This window comes from Harpegnathos saltator, unplaced genomic scaffold (genome assembly GCF_003227715.2).
Source record: "Harpegnathos saltator strain DR-91 unplaced genomic scaffold, Hsal_v8.6 scaffold147, whole genome shotgun sequence".
Classification (NCBI taxonomy): Eukaryota; Metazoa; Arthropoda; class Insecta; order Hymenoptera; family Formicidae; genus Harpegnathos; species Harpegnathos saltator.
The window spans coordinates 57,347-75,415 of NW_020229925.1; the positions used below are offsets into that span (position 1 = coordinate 57,347).

The 18,069-nt window shown below is 52.2% G+C and overlaps 1 protein-coding gene across 5 annotated transcripts in view; it reads right to left on the reverse strand.

Moving 5' to 3' along the window:
• The window catches only part of LOC105190918 (zinc transporter ZIP1), a 37,295-nt gene that overhangs the window by 950 nt on the left and 18,276 nt on the right, over positions 1-18,069 (reverse strand). For 4 of the 5 annotated variants that reach the window (XM_025296542.1, XM_025296544.1, XM_011153934.3 and 1 more), the window contains exons 2-7: positions 16,031-16,282; positions 14,287-14,454; positions 13,566-13,721; positions 13,311-13,463; positions 12,329-12,536; positions 11,276-11,402 (exon numbers count right to left, since the gene is read on the reverse strand). In XM_025296542.1, coding sequence (XP_025152327.1) covers positions 11,276-11,402; positions 12,329-12,536; positions 13,311-13,463; positions 13,566-13,721; positions 14,287-14,454; positions 16,031-16,282 — 1,064 coding nt within the window. Of the gene's footprint in view, positions 1-4,443; positions 5,522-6,988; positions 7,881-11,275; positions 11,403-12,328; positions 12,537-13,310; positions 13,464-13,565; positions 13,722-14,286; positions 14,455-16,030; positions 16,283-18,069 lie in introns of those variants that run through there. The other variant, XM_011153933.2, reaches the window with a different exon arrangement.

Here is an 18,069-nt window from a genome sequence, read left to right on the forward strand (position 1 = left end):
ATCCCCGATCGAGACGCGAGAGGAATTGCCTCTCATTGGGCCGCCGAGAGCTGAATTGACGGAGAGTCGTGCAAGAGCGGCCGGGCGACTTCAAGCGCGTCGTTAGACGGTCATTAATCGTAGCATCGGTTCGACGTATTTAATCGGTGATGAACGACGTACTTCGGACCCGCCGGAAGATAGCCGGCAGTGATGTATCGAGGGGGCCGAGGGGGACGAGCGCGAGCCTCGGAAACGTCGCGTGCTTTCCCGCCTTTCGCGCGCGTGCCGACGCCGCGCCGCCGCCGCCGCCGCGATTTCGTCACGGACGCCGCGTCCACCGCGCTGAGAAAGCGCTCTCGAAAGTCGGCCGGGGATCGTCCCCGGGTCATTGCCATGGGTGGAGAGAGAGAGAGAGAGAGAGAAAGCCCTCGGCGACGGCGAGATCTCTTCGCGCGAGATCGATTCGTCCTCGCGGCGAAGACGCGAGCGGGCCGTCGCGCGGCGACAATGACGCCGGTGACGGTTCGGTCTTTCTCTCTCTCTCTCTCTCTCTCTTGCTCCCTCCCCCCTTCCCAAGTAGAACAAAAAATCATGATGACATCAAAATGACAAGAAAATGACCGAATTATCATTATGATGAGAAAACATCATTTTGACGTGATTTTGATGTTATCATCATTTTCTGTTCTGTCTGGGCTCTCTCTCTCTCTCTCTCTCTCTCTCTCTCTCTCTCTCTCTGTGTTGGCAGAGAGACGACGCGGTATGTGAAAACGAGCGGCTTCGAAGAAGAAGTGGGTTGAGTCCGCGTGCAATTTGCCAATTACATCGCAGCCGGCGCGAGTTGTGTAAAAGTTCACGTCTCGCGCCGCGCTGTGCGTGTAGGAGTGACACGCGAGCCCGTATTTTATACAAGGTAAATGCGCCATTAACTGCTTAAGGAGCACTGCTATCCGTGTATCTGTGCGGTATACGTGACGCGGTAAAACGCGCTCTCTCGTATATATCGCGGTAAGTGATTTTTGAATAAACCAACACGTCGTCTACACGGCAGGCGGGACGGAAAATTATGATGACGTCGAAATTATGATGACGACGAAATGACGTCAGAGCGATGAGGGGAAACTCATTCTTACTTTCGTCATGATTCGGTCTCATCTTTTCTCGTCATTTTCAAGTCATTTTGATGGCATCATGATTTTCCGCTGCGCCTCGGTATTTGGAATGAGAAATACGTATTCTTTCTTTTCGAAATGTTACACCACCTTCGATGGTCTCGTCTGATCATTTTCGTTCATTCATTCACCCTTGTAATAAAAATTTTCTTCCAGTTATTTACGGCGCGGCTGCACGCCGCGCCGACACGCGCTGACATTGTCGAAAATCTACACGGGGCAGGGGAAGGGGGGGGGGAGTTTGCTTGTGAGTGAAAGAATCTTCGAGCGAGATATCGTAAGTTAAATCTCGAAAGAGTTTGCGAGTTTTCCTGAAATATCTCAAGAAATATTAGACAAATCGGAAAATGTTTCAGACAAAAGTCGTTCAAATTAATCGGTGGGGAAAGATGATGTAATAAAAGATTGGGCTTCCCGTCTCACAAAATTGGGTTTTCTCGCCGAGTGAAGTTCAGCTCGAAGTTGTCAGAAGAGAATTCGGGCCGAATTCTGTCGAGGTTTCCGTTCGACTCGAGCAAAATTCTGGCAGCACCGTCGCAGTCGGAACTCATCTAATTCCATGTCATTCATATCTCAGCGCAGAATTCCTTCGCTCGGGCAAACATTTTTCTCCGGCGGTTTTCTCGCGGCCGAAGCTCGGCGAGCGCCGCGGCCGCGTCCGCGTCTTTCGAGCTGGTCGTGCTCTCGCGAGAAGGTCGGCGTGGAATTAAGATTGCATAACAGGTAGCATATCCGCGTAGATAACCGTTGTTACAGCGTCCACTTCTCCCACTTCCCCTCTTACTTTCTCGGCGAAATGACACTCGCGTAATCCGTTCGTCATTCGCATCGTATATGCGTGCGGATTAAGGATTCGCACACTGACGTCGGCCGAGACGACGCACAGTGTTGTGACACAGGAAATTGATGTTCGAAAGGGTCTACAGCATTTGATTTTCAACCGATCGGGACGATTTTTTTTTCAAAATGAAAGGGTGAGAAAAGATTATCTACAATTCTACCGAGCGATATTTTCGATATCAGGAATCCTAAGCAAATCCTTAATAGACAAAGTGTGAAATATTGATACATTTTCGGAAGATGAGTTTTTCTACTTCTGTCAGCGCGCATTATAATTGCCAACCTAGTAGTATTGCTTTTCTTCCAACGCTTTTCTCACACTTGTGATATATAAATCCGAAGAAATCAATAGCTTATGCATTAATAAATCTTCATTCGTTGCTACTCGGGAAATTTTCCGCGTATTCAACTGTCTGAATCTTTGAATCTCCTTGTTTCTTGCTGCCGCAGCTTGCAGCTTGCACTGCAGGTTTGGAGTTTACGAGTTGAGTAGTGAAAGATTTACAATCCACGGACTCATACTTTGGCAATTAATATAACGGTTTGCGCGTTGACGGAAATAGAAAGAATCATCTTTTGAAAATGTATCAATATTTCTTCATACTTTGTCTATTAAGGATTTGGTTAGGATTCCTGATATCGAAAATATCGCTCGGTAGAATTATAGGTAATCTGCTCGCCTTCATTAAAAAAAAAAAAAACCTTCCCAATCGATTGAAAAGTGAATGCTGTACACCTTTTTGAACATCAATTTCCCGTATCACAACACTGTGCGACGCGCGGCGTTCGACTTGAAGTCAACTCTCACCGAAGTTTCCGATGAACATCGAGGCGATCAACTTGCCGCGCTGCGTAAACCTTTTCCTGAGATCCTAGGAGGTTTTCCTTATCGTGCGCTTGTCGACTTTGATCGGCGCTGTATCAACGGCTTATAGCGCGTCGCGTCATTGTCTAGGCGCGTTTTAATCGCGCCAATACACGGTGTGATTAAAAATCGAGAAGAGAAAACAATACGAATGTTTCGTTTCTACGTGTAGATGCGCGTTGGCAGAAAAAAGATGATTAATGTCTCAAGTTGTCGAGGCGTTCTTTCGACGCCTCTTTGTTGCTCCATCCGACGATGAAGCAGTTGTGGCAGCACGCACATGAGATTACCGTCAATGACTGCATGAAGGAGGCGTTTGGTTGAATGAAAGAATTTTCTGACGGAACAAAACAGAAACGCCGGTTGAAGTTCGGTCTTAATTATCGAGATCTCCCCGTTGAGGTTGAATTCCTGAGTCGCTGATGCTGATGACCAGAAGACTCGCTCAAGCGAATATTCCCCCCCCCCTCCCGCTTGACCATCGTTATATCCCGCCGTGCGATTATAGTCGCGCAAAAACACCGAACATGTTTTCCTCAGCGCGCACGCGTCTGCCACGCAGAACGGCGCTCTCGTTAAGCCCCGATTACGATGCATCTCGGCTTGTACGGAGTCGATAAGATCAGCTGTTCCCGCTATCATTGAGCTCTTCGGAGTTCGAATGTCCCGGCGAAGACACGCAACTTTGTTTGCACGCGACGGCGAGACCCTCTCCCCCCCTCCCCCCCTCCCCCCGCTCGGCTCTGACCCTGACTTTTCGGGCGTCGGAGCCGGCGCTTTCGCGGGCCGAGATCGATAGATTGGCCCGAGTACGAGAGAGAGCTATAACACACGTGGGCTGCACCAAGGGCGTACCTGTGATAGGTTTGCACCGAGGCGAACGAGCGGCCAGGTCAGGAGAGCAGCGAGCGACCGCTGAGCTGAGCCAAAAGCAGCTCAGCAGTCGCCACGAGAAACCGTTTCGTGCGAATTAAACTAGAAGAGAAGGCGCTTCCTTCCGCATTGCGAGGTACGGGGGGGGGACACGAGAGATTTAATGCGCGATAGTCTCACACTCTTTCCTCCTCCCGTCGCCACGAGAGGAAGACGGACTCGGGACTCTAAAGGGTCCCTCATCAGTCGCCAAAATCCAAATGTCCAGGTTCGCCTTCGTCGATAGATCGATGAAGAAGAGGAGAACTTCCCCGTTGAAGCCGAAAGGCTCGATCAACCACAATCAAGGTGTAGCAGCGAGCCTTGAGGCGACTCTTGACGAGAACATTTTCCACGCTGCCTCAACAGCTGGAACCTGGCGAGCCCGCTTGGGCCAGCAGCGCGAAACGCTCTTAGCCGAGAACTGAGAACATGATTTCAGGCTCAGAGCGAGGGATTAAAGGGTTTTGCCCTTGACCGAAGGGAAGGAACGCGAGCGTTTTGTTCGCCTGCGCACAGTTGACACGCGGGAACTCCGCGCGATCGCGCGAAGGGAGACGAGCGGGCGGGCGAGCAGGCGCGAAGGACACGATAATGCGCTCATCCGGCGTCGGTATCGCCGCTGACGACACGCTCCGATGCGCGGCTCCTCGTCTTCCGGGAAACACTCACTGACGATCTGCAGGCCCAGCATCAGCGTGAAGCCGACGATGATCGCGACGAGCTGCAGCAGGCCGCTCTTCTCGTTCGCCCTCTCCCGGGCCAGCACCTCGAAGAACACCACGTAGAGCAGCGTGCCAGCCGCCATGCCCTGAAGTATGGTCGGCGTAGGGCCCAGGTTCTCGCTGTCGTTCTTGAAGTGGCCCAGCGCGAGCCCCACGGCGATCCCGATCGGCGTCACCATGGAGAATATCGAGAGGTAGCCGAGGGTGGTCCTGGTCGAGGCGCCGGCCACGTACAGCTCCATCCCGACGCAGAAGGAGATGACCAGCTTGTGCGTGGCGATCGCAGCGGCCAGGTACACCACCGAGCTGATGGACGGCTCCAGACCCACCGCCAGGCCCTCGAATATCGCGTGGAAGGACAAGGCCAACACGGTCAGCAACCCCTGCACCGACGTGTTCTGCGTCATCAGCGTACCGTGCTGGTGACCGTGATCGTGATGATGCTTGAAGCGCGGGTAGCTCAGCTCGGGGACCGCCAGCTCCGGGTCGGAGCGCTTCTCCGCGTCTTGCTGTCCCACGTTGGCCAGAGCAGACGGTGACGACAAGACGAATATAGCCGGTAGGACCTTGTCGTCCTTGGCCGTCGTTTGAGTCGCGAGATCGTCGGGCTGCAGCCTCGGCCGCTCCGGCGCGTCCTCGTTTTCGTCAGGCTCGTCGGTGTCCTTCCAAGTGGACCTGGTGGTCGTGGACATGGTGGTGATCGAGCCGCTCGTCACCGCGGCCGCCGACGACGGGCCAGTCTGATTGTTGTTGCATCTACGCACCGACACGGTCCTGTAGAGCAACGCCTCCGACGACTCGGGCTTGCCGGTGAGAGCGGCGTGCACCGCCTCCTCGACCAGGTACACGAGGAAGAAGCCGCCGCAGAAGAGCAGCTCGGCCAAGCTCAGGGTGCCCAGGGTGGGCAGCTGGCCGTTGGACTGGTGTCTCTCCACGCTGGCGCGCACCTCCGGCGCCAGGTGCAGGAACGTGGTGTACAGCAGCACCCCGCCGCCGAAGCAGAGCAACAGCGACTTCAGCAGACCCTGGGGACGATCACGCGATGCTTGGGTCTCTCTCCGTGAGCCGAGTCTCCCCGAGACCGCCTTGGAGACTTGGACGCGCTCGTCCTGCCGGGACTTTTGAGGACGCGAGATGCGTGGATCTTTTTGTGTCTTCTCAGTCGTCATGGCGACTATAAGCGTCTCGGATCGGGACGGCTTTCAAGCTCAAACGATAGACGTGGAGTACCCAGACTGCGCGCGTTCGGCGCTGGAAAAACGCGAGAAACTCTCTATGTTTCGCAATTACCCTCTTCATCTCCTCTACCGTTCTGTTTCTCAACGAAGTCAACGAAGATTGTGATTCATCCCACGCGTCGTCGGAAGAAGACGGGTTGCTGATCGTGCAGCAGCCTTCTTCTTCTACTTTCGACTGCGCAAGTCGCCGGGTCGCGCGCGGTCTAGGTGTTGAACGTCTACGGTTCGAACCTGCGAGACGGCAAGCCGTCTGGCGTCCATCTACTCCGGATAATCTCCGGGTACTGACCCCGAGAGCTTTCAATTCGGTAACTACCGGCGCACCTCCAAGTCTCGCCAGGACAAGTCTTCCTGTTCCAGCCCAGAGCATCCTTTGCTCCAGAGCGGCCGCTCCGGGTGCGATTAATACGTGATCGGTCGGTTCTCGTGCGGATTTCGTCGCGATCAGGTATCAATCTTCGTCTCGGCCCTGGCCACATCAGTCGCAGTCAACGTTGCCGCTGACGAAACCAGCCTGAAGCGCGCGTGTGTCCAACGGATCGACAAGTGCGACATGAGCCTTCGAGCTTTCGCTGCGAGCCCGAAAGCGGCGTCTAAAGTCGTTTCCCGCGCTACCAGACACCGCGACACCTGAGTGGCTCAGCTTTGTCGCGACTCTCGGTAGCGCGGGAGACTACTCTTGCCGGACAGTCATCGCGGTCCAGGACGGGAAAGGTCAAAAAGACTCTTGCTCCAGCGCGTCTCAGCCCTTTCGCGCTCTGACCTCTAAATTGCGACGCGCTCTGAATTTAGCGAAGAGCGCCGCTGAAAGTCGCGGTCTTCAAGTTCTAAAGCGGAGTTTACAGTAGCAGTCGCAAAGTCCTACATCGTAGAGTCGTAAGAAAATTGACCAATCGCAGCCGATTATTCTCCTTGCGCTCAAGGAATAATCAATCGTGATTGGTCAATTTTCTCACGACCTTACGACTTAGGACTTGACGAGGACTTTGATCGTGGACCGATCGCTTGAAACTTAACCCCCGACTCCCGATGGCGGAGGGAAACGTCTTTCGCGTCGCACTTAGGAGCTCAGAGGAGCGCGAAGCCGAAGACTCGGCACCCGAGAGAATCGACGATCCTCTCGGCGAACTTAACACGGCTGGGACTCTCTCTCTCTCTCTCTCTCTCTCTCTCGAGCTAAACGGCGACCCAATGGACACAGAGCCGAGCTCTCCGGAGACACCGCTCGTCGGCGCGCCTATCTGTCGAACGTACTTGCGAGTCCGTCGCGGGGGCCGAGTCGACGCTGGCCGAGGACGCGTTGGACGCCGACGTGGAGGTCGACGTGCTGGAGTGATTGGAGACCGCCCGGCGGCGTTTCTTCAGCTGCTTCGTCCTGTAGAGACCCACCATCAGCGGCAGCGCTCCCAACGCCAAAGAGCCGCAGCCGAGGCCGATCATCGCGCCGATCTTGGAGATGAGGAGGACGCTGGACGTCGTCGAGTCGTCCATTTCGCGCAGCCTTTAGTAGTGCTCGTTCTTCAGCAACGACGTTCTTGTCTCCGGACTATCTCACGACCGCGCGACACCGTTGTCGTAGCAGACGCGCATCTCCCGCCGGGAGACTGACACTCCAGGCTCGCTTCTCCTCCGTCACGAGGTTACGTCGTCTTGTCGCTCAGTCGCTTTCTCTCGTAGTGCTGCGCGCTCCCGTCGGCCGTCGCATTCATCTCGCGGTGCTCTCGACGTCGCCCGGCCAGCCGCTGTCGCAAGGTCGGAAACTACAACGGCGATATCTGCCTCGTCCAAGGTGCTTCGTGGTGCTTCTTCAGCTTCTCTTCGTCGGCGAGGAAAGCACACCGGGCGAGCCGGTGACGCGCGTTCGCCGCCGTCGAAGCAGCTCCGGAGCGCGCGCGATACCAAGCGACAGACAGACAGAGAGAGAGAGAGAGAGAGAGAGAGCGGCAGCGAGGAGCAGCAGCACGCGCCGCGACGACTGATCGGACACTCCGGTCTGGATGGGAACTCGGCTGGGTCGGACCCCTCGCCGCCTCGTCTTACATAGTCCAAGCCGAGCCGTTTCCTGCCCACTCCCGGGCGCTACGGTCATCCTTCTCCAGCGGCCACCCGGTAGCGTGTAAATTCCCTCTCTCTGTTTCCGTCTCTCTCTCTCCCGCTCTCTCGCTCTCTCTCTCTCTCTCTCTCTCTCTCTCTCTCTCTCTCTCTCTCTCTCTCTCTCTCTCTGTCTCTCTCTCTCTCTCTCTCTCTCTCTCTCTCTCTCTCTCTCTCTCTCTCTCTCTCTCTCTCTCTCTCTCTCTCTCTCTCTGTCTGTTTCTCTTCGGCTCGCCCGCGCCGCGGCTAATCGTCCGCCGCTCAGTGGCGTAACTAACGACCTCGCGAACCGTCCTCTGGGAGGAGGGAAGGCAGCCTCGGCGGTCTTATCGGACTTTGCAAGTGACTAACTGGTTTGGAAAAAACAAGGGCGGCGGGAGGAGGGGGAGGGGCGAGAGAGAAAAGTGACGCGAAGAGCGGAGGAGATGGTGGAGAAAGGAAGGATGGAGCAAAAGAAATGGAGGAGTAACGCGGTAACGTTATTATATCCCGTTAGATCCCGCGGGCTGATTTCGCCGTTCATCGACGAGTCCCTTCAAGTTCGTCCTCGGGTCTCCCGCTCCTCGCCCTCGCTCTTCGCCAAGCAAGGTACTCCCGACGCTAATTACATCACTGTCTCTCCACTCCACTGTGTTCGGCGGAGCTCGCGGCATTCTCTCTCCTCCCCTCCCTCCCCCCCCCGTCCTCTGTCGTGCGTGTACATGTGCACGCACGTGGACGACGCGGGTCGTCGGCAACGCGGAAAGCTCGCACAGGGCAGGTAGCTCTCTCACGTTTGAAAATGATGTCACGGGTGACATTTGCGTGCGCGTCGGACCGGACGAGGAACGAATTACACGAAGAGCGGTGTAACGGTACTTTGAAGAGAAAAGAAACGACTAAAGAGAAAGAGAGGGAGGTCCGAGTACTCTCTCTTCAGGGTCAAGCCCTAATTTCGAAGATCGTACCTCCAAGCTGTCGATCAGACTTTCCAGGAGCGAGGGAGGAGGAGGACTCGCCTAAATTTTCTGATCTACGACCTCGTGCGAAAAGGGCTTGATTAAGGGCCGCTGAGGAAGAGAACTCCACAAGTTCTCGGCGAGGAGAGTTTCCCGTTCCTCGCTCGCGCTTCCGGGATTCCGCGAAGGACCTCCCGAGGACCCACGAATCGGCGAGGTTGAGGATTCCATCCATCGCGCGCTTTCACCCTACCCGAGCGGAGGATAGCGAGAGGACGACGTCGCGCCTCCCCGTCGAGAGCTCAATCGAGAGCTCTACCGAGAGCGCGGCGACGGAGACGACGTCGAAGACGCAGCTCGATGAACAGGGAATGAAGAGGTGGGTCGTCGAGGCCGGCGGAGAAGACGCGCTGTGAACACGGTATTTGCCGAGAGAACGAGGTGCGTTCGGATCAGCGCTATTCAGCGCCGCAAGCTGTCCGTCGAGCTTTTCGGTTTTAGTTTCTTTAGTTGTAGAGCTTAGTTAGCGGTAATGACGTCATTGGAAGGTAATTTACCGGTGCTGCTTTTATTCGCTTTGAGCGAGCTTCTTTAATTCGCCAGCGAATTCGCCGATCAACATTCCCTCTGGACGGCCCAATTTTCATTCGCTAGCGTCTGCTAAATTTGGAAGACGCGGCGTTTCTTCCGGGGTAGCTCGTTTATTTAGTTATTTATTTAATTATTTTATTACCTTGTTATTACTCGCGTAACGTGCGACCGCGTCTGAATAAATTTTTCGGGCGTAACGTCCGACCGAAGAGGCGTCTAAAACCGCGAGGACGCCGCAGCGCTATACCGCAGCAACGCTAACGCTATTGCTGTTCTCCCGCTATCGTCGCTCCATCATCACGCTAACGTGGGGCACCACGAAGAGTTTCGCTAGCGCTTGCGTGCGATCGCAGCCGAAGTGATCGATGCCCCGCGCCGCCGCTCACTTTCGCGGGCCGCGCTTTTCGCTTCTTCCCTTTCTCCCTTCTTTCCTTTCTCCCCTTCGGGTCCTCGCGGGACCGCCAATGATAAGCAGCGCGCGGAGGCATGAAGGATATCCGCGTCATGTCTCCGAGGGAAAAAAGAAACCTCGGATCGAGTGTGACTCACGAGAACGCGCGGCGGCCGTGGTGTCGGCTTTTCGCTCGTTTTCGTTCGACAATCGGCCGGGGAAAATTCGCCCGCGAGCGGAATCGTGAATCACCGGCAGGATGTCCTTTGCTCCTCGCGCGCGCTACATTCTCTTTTCTCCCCTCCTTCTCTGCCTTTGCTCCGCACTCCCACCGCCCACCTGTGCTCGCTTCGAGCACCGTGGCCGAACGTCGGCCTCGACGTGCCGTCGCTTTTTCTGCGCCTTCGAATTACGCGCGAACGCGCATGCCGCGGCGCACACGAGCGATCGGAGATTTATCGCTCGAAACCGGCGCGGCGGTCGATGCACGGGATAGGCCTTTTCCGAAATCGACTCTGGAAACTTTAGTATTTGCTGTTGCGTTGATAGGTCTTGAACTAAATTGAATACGTTTCGTGATCAGCTGATCAATTATATAGATAATAAATAATGAAATAATAATAAAAATAATAATATAATAAAGTAATATAAATAAATAAATGAATAATAAAAAAGATCTACCCATTTCTCTGATATTGCAAAATTAATAGCTAAAATCAAGTTTGTAAACGGAATCACGTTCAACCATGCTGACCAGCTGATTCATTACCGGACGTGTCTAGATTAGTGTTTAAAGCCTGCCAACCTTATAATTAAAATCAAAGTTTGCGAAGCCGCGATTTCTTCGATTTGCCCGAAAATCGAATCGAGAGCGCTCATCAGAGCAGCGCGCATGCGCGTGTCTCTTCGACGCTCGAATTGAACTTGCAAGATGAACTTGAACGGGATTTCAAAATGTTGAATTCTGTCACGTCATATTTTTTTCTGCTCGAAAGAGGAGAAGAAAGATCGCCTCGATTAATCGAGGGAGATCTCACGTCGCGCTACGACGTTGGAAAGTCTTGCGCTCATCAAACTGTCGTTAAGAGAGCGTTAAGGTGCTCATGTTCGTGCTCATAATCGCGTTCGTAATCATGCTCTTGAGATGTTCTACGCGTATATCGTTTGGGGATCAATTCTCTTCGTAATTTGGTTGCCCGGATATACGCATGCTGCGACGTTCGAATTCGCGCATTCTAAGTTCCAGAATGAACATCCGAGCCGCCGGGTCTAACAAGCACGGACGGCGTAGGCAAAACGCGGCGAGACGTCAGCGAACTCAGCAAGATGTAGAAATTTCAGCCACTTAGAGCCACTTTCAGCTCGACGGCGTCGACTAGCACATTTCGTCTCGTCGAGGAGAGAGAGCACGCGGATCGGACAATTATTCCCGGCCCGAGAGACGTACCGTTCTCTCGATTTCTACCATTGGCTATTATCAGCGGGGAATGTGAAACTGTACCGCGCGTCAATAAAGTCGCTTGCACTTACTCAACATCTGTATGCCGAACATGAGGATGAAACCCACGAGGATCGAGAGGTACTGCTTCAGACCGCTCCGATGTTCCTGCAGCACCTCGAAGAACACCACGTAGAGGAGGGTACCCGACGCCAGACCCTGCGGTCGAGAAGCAGAAGGACATAACTCCCTGCCCAAGGAAGAAATGAGTGATCGAGGAACTGTTCGGAGATGAATCCGGCAAGATTCAGCTCCGACCCGGAAGAGCCTCGAACACGCTCCAGAGGAATTTCTTTTCATCCGTTTACTTTTTTAATGTACGTTGTTACGCAATTGTTTGTAATGTAATTTTTCAAATGTATACACTGTAAGAAATTATGTGTTAAATTTAACATACTTCATGTGTCTCAAATCGTTCACTCTCATTTGTGTGTTAATTTAACATACAGCAAATATGAATAAAAAGTAACACGCATAATATGTAAGAAATTAACACAAAAATTTAACATTCGAATGCCGTGAAGATCACGGTTTGCGTTAAATTGACATACAATGAATGTTACTTCAACATTTCGGAAAAGCAATGATCTATGATTTGATGAAATGGAAATGTTAGATTGACATAATCTATCTGTTAAAAATCCAATCTTTATATAATGTAACACACGATAACTGTTGTAACAAGGAAATTTACACATTTTAGGTGTTGTTGACTTTAACGTACAAAATATGTCAGAGCAAGAATTCATGCATTTACATATAAATTTTTGTGTTATTTTAACACTTGAGAATAGTTAATCTTAATTTGACACACAAGAACACAAGAAAGTGACCAAGTAACACAACAACGATACGTTAAATTAACACACGACTGTGTAAAAAATTTGACACAAAACTTTCTGCACAAAAAAAGGAAATTTTAACGAAAGTACGAAACGTTTGCAACTGTGTGAATATATCTCAAATATAAATATAAGTATCTTCCGCACGTCAACGATCTCTCTCGGAGAATTTCGAGCGACGCGCGCGAAGCGCAGCCACGCCGTCGCGGGGTCGCCGTGTATTTCCCAAATTGCGAAACTTGCCTGCAGTATCACCGCCATCGGGCCGCTCGCGGCCGCGCTTCCACCGCCGACCAGTAGCATGCCGACGCCAATTCCGATGGGCGACACCACCGCGAACGTGAATACGTAAATTACGGACAGATACCACCTGGTCTTCGAAGCGATCAGCTCTACTCCGATGCAGAAGGCTATAACGAATTTATGGGCCGCCACTGCCCCGAACATGTACCTGCAAAACGTGCACAGTGTTTGCAAATTGCGCCGTTTATCAGGAACGAGCCCGCCGCTCGCTCGGCTCTCGTTCCAAGGTGCGAGCGCGGACGCGGCTCGATCGGGTAAAGTAGTCGGCAGTCGCGAGGAAAGATCAACGCGAACGGGCGAAAGTATCGCCACGGGCCGAATCTGGCCGTCGCGGACGAGGAGATACGCGCGACAACGCTGATTAGCTGACGTTGCACGCAATCGACAGCTCGCGGGAGAGCGAGATAACAGATTCCGATACGATCGCGTCCGCGTCTGTATCGCGCGCCACGTCACCTCCACGCTGAGAGGAAGAAAGAGATAACGTTGCTGTGATCTTGCTAATAAGAGCAAGAGAAGGAGAGCGGAGGACGCGCGTGGAGAGAATGTTTGTTCGGAGGAGTGAATTTTCCGCGTGAAGCGTGAATTCGATTCTCAAGTTCCGACGCAATCCTGCGCTCGAGTTAGCCGGAAATCTTGACAACGCCGATAAGCTCAAGCCAGCCGGGAAGTCCCTGGCTGGCTTGGAATCCTCCGATTCCTCTCCAATCCCCAATTTCGCCGAATCGCTCTCTCGATCTCGATTCAGAAAATTCTCTCGCTCGAGCGGACATATTTTTCTTCGTGGTGTTATCGCGTAAGGTTTCGGCGAAACTCGCAATGTTGAAACTCGACGAAAATGTTTTTGCTGACAAGAATCCGGCAAACATTCTCTTCTCAGAGCGTAAACACGAGTGTATCACGTATATCGAGCAGTTGTTACCAGACGTAGTTGCCGGAACTTTCCAAGCCGATCGCCAGGCCCTCGAAGAGTTCATGCACGGACAAGCCGAGGACTATTAGCAGCCCCCTCAGCGAGCTGATGACGAAGTCGTCCTCGTTGCTCTCCATGATGACCGGCAGGTGGCTGTGGCCCCTGCAAGAAACCGAGGACTCCGAGTCTCATGTCCGTCCATTCACGCCGCTCAATGAATCGGTATTTTCGCACATGAAGAAGAGCAGAAGAAAACAAACTTACATGTGTGTGTGGCCGTTGGCGCACGGCGGCACCTGGCCGCTCTCCATCAGCTCGTTCGTGCTGCGGTTCACGTCTTTCGCCTTGCCCGCCCCCCGCCGCTGCCTCCACCGCAGATACGTGTGCACGCACTCCTCCACAAAGTACATGATGAAGAACCTGCGGGAGAAATGGCGGGCGTTCACAGCCGCGACGCGCGTGCGATGATACGCAACCGGAGCGCTCGCGCGTGTTTCTTTCCCAACTTGGTCGTTATCGTCGGGGAGCAAATAACAATGAAACGCGAATAATTGGAGAAAACGAGAGAGGAACCAAAGAGTCAAATAGCAGAACGAAAACAACGATATCGCGTGTTTGCTCGAGCACGTCGCCGGCGACCGGCGACCGGCGCGGCGCGGCGGGATTTTACGTCGTTCGCGGCGTCGTCATCGCCGCCGCCGCCGTCGTCGCCGTCGTGCGAAATTAAGCGTGTAAGGCTAATTACGCGACGAATCGACGATTATATCGACGATAATGGTGATTCAACTCAACGGCTACTTCGCGCTTCGCGGAGGATTAAGTAAATATTTCGCGTTAACGACGGGAGGAGAGTCCTCCTCCACTTGGCGGCGCGCGAGATTGAGTTTCCCCGTGTGAGTCTCTTTTCTCCTTTCCCTCCGTCCCTCCCTCTCTTTCTCTTTTGCAAATGTTGGATTTGCGCATAATGACGTCAGGCTTGACTCACCCGGTGCACGCGAGCATCTCTGCCCATGAGAAGCTGAGCTTGGGTAGTTTGCCTTCCTCGATGAGATGGCCTACGCCGTCCGTCACTTCCGGTAATAAGTGGAGAAATGTCGTGCTGAGGAGAACGCCTCCGCCGAAGCCGAGCAGCAGGCCCACCGTCTTCATCGATCTACGCACCGATGCGGACGACGCGCGGAAACGGTCATTTGCTACAGCCGGTCTTGTCCGGTGAATTCGCGCGACGTCGTCGACGAATTGAAGAAGACGACGTCACGCGAGACGCGAGATGAGTCGTCGCGCTCTTCGGACATCACGCAGCGATCGTTCTGATATCAAGGTATAAATAATGGACGCTTTGATCCACAATCTCGAATACATTCGAGCCCGGAAGGACGTCGACGAAAAACGGCAGGAGAACGTCGTCGATCGTCCGTCAACGACTGGCTTCTCATTTTTTCACTTAATATTTCATCCGGCGACGGATTGAACGTTGGCTTTCATCATTGTTTCTTCAAGTAAGCAAACTCGAAGTAGCCAAACTCGCGATCGACCGAACGGCCAGAGAACGCGAGGTGTTTCCGCTAAGAACGATCGCTGCGATCTTCATTGTCGCTCGCACACCGAAAGAGGAAAGTGCCTGCTATTTGCGTGAGGTAACTTTAGCCGGGGAAAGATTGTCTTTGCAGCTCAAGCGATGTTTCACCACGGTGATAACAATAGCCTCGTGTCTCTCGTATATTGCTGCTATTGTGTGCAAAAGTGTTTAATCTTCTTTTCCGCCCTCTCTCGATCAGCAGACAATATTTTTTTCTAACGAGTTTTTCATAAAATATTTCATTTTATATTTCTTTTATATTTCTTTTTTACATCCCTTCCATTCATAGTACAAAAAATATTTACTTGACGTTTATTTAACGTATATTTTATACATTGATTCTTCATTTAAAATAATGAGTGAGAGAAAATATTTATTTAACGTTTATTTAATATCTATTTTACATTTAATAACTCGTTTAAAATTATGTTTGACGTTTTAGAAATGTTTTTTAAACTTGTTTCTTATATTCTTAAAAACATTTTTTAAATATTATATTCTGATCGGGCGAATGTAATTATTTTGAATTGAAATATCTTCCCGCCGTTTTGTATTTTTGTAAGGTTGATATTGAACATTCTAAAACGCCATTCATTATGGTTATCGTTGGTGCCACGTAACCTTAAAGTAAATAAAAATACCCAGAAGGACTCTTCGCCGCAGTCTTTAAAGCGACAAAAGCGACATTTGCACGTAGGAGGACACAACATTTCCACAAGAACAGAGCAAATAGATCCGCATGCTTCAGCAGCATTTTTTCCTCGCTGGAATTCATGTCGAATGCAGTGTCGAACATAAAGTTCTTCGTCACTCACGTTGCATCAACTGTTATTTCTAAGGTTGTGTTGTGCACCAACGAATCATAATGAATGGCGCTTTAGAAAGTTCGATACCGACTTTACGAGAAGACGAAACGGCGGGGAAACATTTCAATTCAAAATAATTAAACAGGGCTGAAAAAGTGACTAAAACACATACTTAACACCGTTGCTGCTGAACTTCCTCGCCAGGCGGACGACGAGGAAATACGCTTAGGGCTGCTTAGGGCTTGGGGGGGAATTGCTACAATTCTCATGAGACTTGACCGACTTTGTCTGTCGGTGTACGATCACAGGTTGCGTCGGATCGTTACATCAGAAATGTCATCTACCTGGGATTCACGTGCTCAGTGGTGTCCCACTTGTACCATTTGGCCAAGAACATCGGCAGAATGCCCATGCACGTGCTGACGGTGCAGAGAACCGCCATGGTGACGCCTTTGGCGACAAGTACACGTGACGGATCGTCGTCCGACGACAGCGCTTCTTCATCGTGATAATGCGGAGTCGCGTTCATCAGCAACTCAGCCGCGTGGTGGTGATCGATCAGCGACATGGTGTCGACTCCCTCCGGTTCTCGCTCACTGCGAATTATTAATAGTTTATCAGCGGGGATTTCCTCGCAGCGGCAAAAAAGGACGCGGGCAAGAAAGGACTCGGGGGTTGGGAGGGTGGGAGGGGATTGCGCGACTTCCGTTGCGCAAGCTGCAGCAATCGCCTCGGCTCAGCGATCCGACGTAGAAATTGAATTTCGTCGGAGGCTAACGCAAGCGAGACTTTGTTGTTCGCGCGATGTAGGTGGTGGACTCTCCAAAGTGTCGGGAGCTCGACTCGACCGCGTGTAATTCTACCTCCAGCATGAAGATTAAGTAAATCGGAGGAGCGTTAAGGGAACGGCGGGCCGGTAACGCGCGTCGGCTCAGCTTTGCGATCGCCTCGTTCAGCTGAACGTGGAACTGGCACTTCGCACGCGCACGGTAAGAAGTAGGCAAAAAAGAAAGGCGGAGTCGATCAGTCGTCTTTTCCGAAACTTTTGCGACTATTATTCGGACTCATCGTTCCGAAGATGTCAGCTGCTGGTCGCCTGTCAGGCGCAGGGGTCGCAGGTGCTGGACCCCTGCGACCCCTGCGCCGCCAGCCCAAGATGTCGAAGAAAGAAACAGTGGCTTCAAGTGGCTTTCCGTGATAATCCGCGCGTTCCTCACGGATAATGCGTCTGGGCGTGTGACCCTCGCGTCTCTCGATTGCACTTCGTGTTTTACGACGACGCGAGATATCCCGTGGCCAAGAAAGAACGCGTGTCTCGGTAACAATGTTAGATACCGAGAGGAACGTCATATCGCTTCACGGCGCCCCGTAACTTTGACGCGCCGCGCGAGCGGCGCAAAGGTCGCGCGCGCGTCAATCTGCTCGTCGACTCATCGGCGAGCCGCGAGGGAGCTATATCGATAACAGCCGTGAATGAGCCGTCTATCGTCGCGCTGCAGGGAGCCGCGTCGCGATCGGACGAGAGGAAAAAATAGACACGTCGCGGCGTGCGCGCGTGTTGTCTCCGCGCCAATCACGCGTTTTGCGAGCCAGCTACGCGAGCGCTTACGTAGCGTGGCAGATTCAGCGATTATGTGTGTACCTCAGCTAGACGAGATTATTACATAAAGCGGTGACATAATAATCGCGATAAGAAACCGGGGGGCGCGATCTCCTCAAAGCGATCTCCGCGAGAAGACGCCGCGGGACCAAAGCCCGCGCGGGGGTCGCGTTTCTCGCTTCACGACTCGTCGACGCTTCATGACGCTTCATGACGAATGATGCGGTTTTGTGACAATGTCGCGCACGTGCGAATTAACAATAGCCGAGGGTCAGGCTACCGAGCTACCCGGGAGTCGAGCGCGAGCTCGAAGATCCAAGTCGACACTCGTCTCGCCGTTCCAGTCTCGTCGGAAGGCGAGCGGAACTCGAAGAAGAGCCGCGGAGCAGATTGGAACGTTGAGCGAGTCGATTGAGTCACTACTCGATCCTGCATACTTAAGGGGACTGGAGGGTCGGATTACTAAAAATCGTGCTTGTTTTTGATAATGATCTTGTGACGAACTGAATAAATGTGCAAGAATGAAAATTTTACATATATTTATATGACATATGAAGAGTGGAAAAATTTTGTTTTTAAACAAATACTCATATATAAATATACGTTCATTTAAATTTTAAACGCGTTTCTCTCGAAAATTTATTGTTCAACTTTTCGCAGTGATTTCTTCGAAATCACTGAGCTTCGTATCGATTTGAAATTTTAAAGCAATAATATCTGTTCATGTGGCTCTCGGGTGAACCATGGACAACTTCGTTAAAATATTTCATTTTGAGATATTAA